This window comes from Primulina huaijiensis, chromosome 8 (genome assembly GCF_012295235.1).
Source record: "Primulina huaijiensis isolate GDHJ02 chromosome 8, ASM1229523v2, whole genome shotgun sequence".
NCBI classification, from domain to species: domain Eukaryota; kingdom Viridiplantae; phylum Streptophyta; class Magnoliopsida; order Lamiales; family Gesneriaceae; genus Primulina; species Primulina huaijiensis.
The window spans coordinates 17,879,164-17,885,163 of record NC_133313.1 but is presented as its reverse complement, the minus strand read 5'-3'; the positions used below and the strand labels follow the sequence as shown (position 1 = coordinate 17,885,163).

At 30.8% G+C, this 6,000-nt stretch overlaps 2 protein-coding genes across 2 annotated transcripts; one reads left to right on the top strand and one right to left on the bottom strand.

Annotated features, from left to right (window-relative positions):
- Positions 1 to 2,156: 2,156 nt before the first annotated feature.
- LOC140982133 (uncharacterized) lies at positions 2,157 to 2,771 on the bottom strand. Its single transcript, XM_073448551.1, has one exon. The coding sequence runs from the start codon at positions 2,769 to 2,771 to the stop codon at positions 2,157 to 2,159; it is 615 nt and encodes a 204-aa protein (XP_073304652.1).
- Positions 2,772 to 3,538: 767 nt separating this feature from the next.
- On the top strand, positions 3,539 to 4,900 carry LOC140982132 (uncharacterized). Its single transcript, XM_073448550.1, has 2 exons — positions 3,539 to 4,179; positions 4,393 to 4,900. Exons 1-2 carry the CDS (start codon positions 3,539 to 3,541, stop codon positions 4,898 to 4,900), a joined length of 1,149 nt encoding a protein of 382 aa, XP_073304651.1.
- The last annotated feature ends 1,100 nt before the right edge of the window (positions 4,901 to 6,000 follow it).

The following is a 6,000-nucleotide window of genomic DNA, read 5'->3' as shown; positions in this document are numbered from 1 at the left end:
AAGTATTACTTTTTATGCTAAGAGTATTACTTTTTGTTGTGAATATGAGTAGGGTTGACCCGTCTCACAGATTAAGATCCGTGAGCGGTGAGACGGTCTCATATGAGACCCACTCTTAGAATAATGACTAATCCAACATATATCAAAAGAACTAGAAAAAAATACCTGAAACTGAATCAATACCTAAACATCTGGAAAAGATTTAGAGGAAAAAAATATTTGCAATTCAAATCGTCCATCAATGAAGTGCTTGGAGAAATTCTTTTTGTTTGATGTTTTTACTGTGTTTGTACGTGGGTGAGCCGTGACTGAGAGGGATTGGAGTTTTTCTAGGGATATATCTTTTTTGTAAGAATAATTTTTATATATTTTTAGTTTTTTTCTTTTGAAAAAGGAAACATTACATTAAGTTGTATATATTTACCTATTTTTTTTCAATGACCGGAAGTAATCATTTTGTATTCTAATTGGTATTGCGGTGTCAATGGCGTATTTTGCAATGGCGTATGGTTGACAAAACATCCTCACTCAGGGGCTTCGATATAGAAAATTCAACAAGGTAGGTCGTTGATTTACATGTCTATAATGAAACAAAAATTTACTTATATTTGATGCTTGAAATTGCTTCTAGTTTTTAACACTAACATCATTCACGCTATATTGACTTTAAAGTTAATAAGCATAACCGACGGTTTTATTAACCGTTGTTAATTTGTATGACGGTTAATTTAAACCGTTGCCGTGAACGACGTTTATTTTACACCGTCGTTTTAACGGACAATGGTTTTTAAGAACCGTTTTCACACGGCGACGGTTTTGCTATACCATTGCTCACGTTGGTTGGTAGAAAATCGAGATGGTTCACATCAAAGAGTTGGTATGGTAGAAAATCGAGATGGTTCACATCAAAGAGTTGCGAGGATGAATACGTAATGACGATATTTAACTATTTATGATAGGCGTCGCTACGATGAACACATAGCGATGGTCAACTAGGACTAATTAAACCATCAGCTTGCGCCGGTGTTTTAAAAATGGGTCTAGACCGGCCGGTTCGACTAAGAACCGATCACTAGTCCGGTCCAAATCACGCTTAACCATTTTAACGGTCGAATATATTCACCTTTATTTTAACTTTTTAGGAAATTTTTTTTAGAATTTAATTTTTTTCTTATATTTAAAATCTTAAATTTAATTTTGATTATATATATGATTATTTGGATTTTGAATTTTTTTAAAAAATTATTTTGATAATATTATAGATTATTTTATTTGAAATATTTTTGTTTAAAATACATATGTAATTATATTTCATATTTTGATTATATGTGTTGTTGTTTAGATTTTAACTTTTGGTAAATATATATTTTATATTATTTATATACACATTTAATATATTTAGAATTTACAATATATTATTTATTATATTATTGTTATTATTATTATATATAAAACGATGATTCGCTCCGATTGAACTAGTCTGATCGTCCGATTAAACCATTGTACGACTGAAAAATATATATTTCAAACTCCAATGTTTGGAAACAGTGAGTCGGTAGTCCCACAGAAAATATTTCAACTCTAAGGCAAACACAACTGCCTCATTGTACGCCTAAATAATCCAACAAAGGTTACATGGTGATTAGGGCATCATAGCGCAGGGTTTTCACTACTCCAACGGAGGTTGCGCCATTTCAGCCTCTCTCAGAAACCCGGCGCCAAAATTTGGCGCTGGGTTTGGGCCTTTTTTTTTATTATTTTTTAATATTTTTTAATTAATATAAATATGTATTAAATATTTTTAATAATAATATTATATAATTGATGAGTAAAATTAAATCGTGTTGATATAAAATATAATTCATAATAAAAATTAAAACACAAAAAAATTAATTATAATTATATTAGAAAATTTATAAAAATATTTCTAGTTTTTTATTTTATTTTTGACATTTTTAACTCTTGTAAATATATAATTGATAAAATATCAGAAAAACCAATAGCAAAATTTTGAAATTAAAATTACAATACCCAATTGAAATACAAATACAAAGATAATACATAATTGAAATACAAATTTGAAGATAATACATAATTGAAAATTACAAAGATAACAATGAGAATAAAAACATAAAAATGACAAACAAGATAGATGTTCAATAATCTCCTAGATTAGATCCCGATCCTCCAAAATCACCAAAATATTTTCCAAATGTGTCATTTTCGTGTTGTCCATGTTCTTCATTTCTTTTTATCAAAATTTTGGCTCGTTCCTTTCGAACAATTTCGCGCATTTCAAGATCACCTATCGTGCTTAAATCCATGTACAAAACTTTATTCTCCTCTTGAAGGGTTGCTAATGCTATTTGTTGTTGTCTAGTTTCAAATTTTTTTTGTTGATTTGCTAATTTGAGCTGCTCATTTTGCAATACTAGGAGTTTCATCTCATAACTTTGTTGAAGTTCAGTGGATCCTTTTTGTAATACATTTATAAGATTGTGATGTCCTTCTTTCATTGTAGATATCAATTCCAACACATTGTCGTCCCTTTTTTTCTTTACTTTAGATTTTTTTACACCAAGAGGTCGCTGGGATGAAGTACCGCCTGCATTTTCATCACTACTTAAATTAATTGAAAATGAAGGTAATCCAGGAGAACCTGATATTGGAGTATTTGGTGTCTGGCTATCTGACTGTGACGAGTCCAAACTTGTGACATGCATTCTTGCTGGTGCGCTCATTGGATTGATGTCACTCGAGAATTTCTCCATATCTTTCATAATATACCACACATGATCATATTTAAAGCCTTTACTAAAATCAGCATCTTGATGAACAAATCTTTTGCTCAATTTAACTGTACGAAAATATCCAACTATTATCTTATAAGAAATTAAACTTGTAATTTAATAAATAGTTGAATAAGAAATACTTACAATATCCTCTTCTGATGCGCCACTTGGGCGGAGAGTTTCAATTTGATGAATGCATCCCCTTAGTTTTCCAACTTCACGGAGTATATTTCTCATGCGACACTGCAATGATCTTTTGTTACGTACTTGTAGATTGTTTGGTTTGCTGATGTTGTAAGTTTCTTCGATACGAGTCCAAAACTGATCTTTGGATTGATTGATACCTATTATAGAATTTTGGGATATATCAAGATACATATGACATAAGACTTTGTCTTCTTTGACATTGTAAGAAGCAGTTCTAGAATTTGAAGCCATTGAATTACTTGGAATAAAGATTTGATTGGAATGAAAATTAAAGCTGTGATGATCTCATGAATCGGATATATTTTACTTATAGTAGAAAGAAGATAAGATTGTAATCTCATCCAACGGACAAGATCAGATGTAATCTCATCCAACGGTCATAATACTGATGAAGTTGTAGATAACACAATCTAATTCAATGGATAGATTCTAGATAAGACAATCTCATCCAACTGTCATATTTTTTGATAAATTATTACATAATGCGACGAAATATCCTATATTCTCACACCACATTCTACGCTCTCAGAAACTTGAAAATGAATTCTCATTTCCAATGTCACGCATCATCCTCTAGTTCATCTTCATTGTCTGATAATGAAGATGAAACACCTATTAATTGGATGAATGATTTTGAGGATTTGGATAATACACGAAATGCAATATTGAATATTGTAGCACAAGATCAACAGTTGGTTGCTACCTATATTATCCACCAAGAGCAAGAATTCACACACAGAGGTTCAATACCAGGTCATATAGTAATTCACCGTGATCGGGAAATTGCCGACCGTAATCTGATCAACGATTACTTTGCCGATAACCGAAGATATAACGAAGCAATGTTCCGATGGAGATTTCGAATGTCTCGAAATCTTTTTCTTCGTATAGTTGATGAAGTAAAAAATCATGATATTTACTTCACACAAAGAAGTGATAGTGTGGGGCGTCTCGGGCTATGGACTATTCAAAAAACAATTGCTGCTTTGCGAATTTTAGCTTATGCATTACCCGCAGATGCTACGGATGAATATATCAAAATTGGAGAGTCCAGTGCAATTCAATGCATGCAACGCTTTTGTCGAGCCGAGGTGGAAGTTTTTGCTGAGCGATACTTGAGATCTCCTACTGCCAATGATGTTGCCAGGTTACTTTATATTGATAAGCAACGCGGATTCTCTGGAATGTTGAGAAGTCTTGATTGCATGCATTGGAAGTGGAAAAATTGTCCAACGGCTTGGGCGGGTCAATATGCAGGTCGTAGTGGTTCTCCAACAATAATTTTAGAAGCAGTAGCTGACTACGACCTTTGGATATGGCATGCATATTTTGGTATGTCCGGATCCAATAATGACATAAATGTTTTGGGATCGTCCAATCTATTTTCCAACATCGCACAAGGTATTGCCCCTCGAGCTCATTATACAATTGGAGGAAAAGAATATGATACAGGATATTACTTGGTTGATGGTATTAATCCTAAATGGTCAACTATTGTACAATCTATCCACGATCCACACGGTCCAAAAAAGAAATATTTTGCAATAAAACAAGAGTCCTGTAGAAAAGACGTGGAGCGTGCATTTGGTGTTCTCCAATCTCGATTTGTATTTGTGGTATCTCCAGCACGTGCTTGGAAGAAACATCATTTACATGATATAATGACAGTATGTATTATAATGCACAATATGATTATCGAAGATGAACGTGACCTTAGCGCACCCATTGAAGATATGAGAAAAGCACCAACTCCGGATATAGAAATGGTTGTCAATGAGAATATCAGATTTCAAGAATTTCTCGCTCGATATAAAATGATAAAAGACAAAGATGCTCACTATGCACTACGAAATGCTTTAATTGACCATTTGTGGGAGGAATATAGTTGTTCAGATGTTTGAATTTGGATTCATATTAAGTTCTAAAAATAAATTATCTGTATTAAAATTATGTCAATTTTAATAATGAAGCATTTGTATTAATTAGTATTATAAATATTAGAGTTAATATATATAAGAATAAAATAAATAAAATTAACTATTAATAAAAATAAAATTATAATTATAATACTAATATTAATATTAATTATAATTATATTTTTAAATTTATAAATAAATAGTAAACAAAAAGAATATTTTAGAAATATACTTTTTAGTGTAATATTTGAAGTAAATGGATTGGAGATAAATGTTATATTCTAAAATAGATTTATCAGTTGGAGATGAGGTGAGTGAATGTGGTTGCAATAGGTACTCACGTGAATGCCTTATGATTGAAAAACATTTATGGACCGGGTCCATCACACGTTGATTGGACATAAATATCCCACCGTCCAATTTAATTTATTCATTTATTTTTATATAATATTTGGTTCGTAAGACAATAAATGATATATAATACATAAAAATTTAAATCAATATATATATATATATACACGAATAACATAAAGATTTATAACTCTAATATTTTGCCAACGATCAATGTAACAAATATATAATTAATTTTTATCTTATCATTTACATCAAACGATCGTTCTAAACTATCGTTCTAATCGAAATAAGTTAAGATCACGTTGTTAAGATATGTTCCATTAAACTTGGTAAGTTTGACAACAACTCCTAGCCGTTGAATGTGGACTTTCCTTAAAATGAATGCATTTATTTTATTAAAATGAAATCTCTTTTTTTATTTCACTATTAATTGAATAAGAAAAAAAAATCACGAAATGATTCATTCATCTAATTAATCAGTGTTAATGTACTACTCCCAATTACCTATAAAGAAAATTTCTAGAGTTGCTATAAAAGTTTGGATTAAAGACTAGTAATCAAACAGTCGAGTTCGAATTCGACATAATAGAATTATCGGATTCGGTTTCGAAGTTAATTATTAAAATGAAGATTAGATTCATGAACTTGCACTTATTAGTTGAAATATATTTAGCAATGAACTTGATAAAGAAGTTTGTTTAAGTAGCTTACTTACTATAAGGAATCCATAT

Excerpts from the sequence above, each read along its gene's own strand:
- LOC140982132 (XM_073448550.1), top strand. The coding sequence starts at position 3,539 with ATGAATTCTCATTTCCAATGTCACGCATCATCCTCTAGTTCATCTTCA. Across the intron at positions 4,180-4,392 it reads GATAAGCAACGCGGATTCTC|CGCACAAGGTATTGCCCCTC; the intron begins TGGAATGTTGAG and ends ATTTTCCAACAT.
- LOC140982133 (XM_073448551.1), bottom strand. The coding sequence starts at position 2,771 with ATGGAGAAATTCTCGAGTGACATCAATCCAATGAGCGCACCAGCAAGA.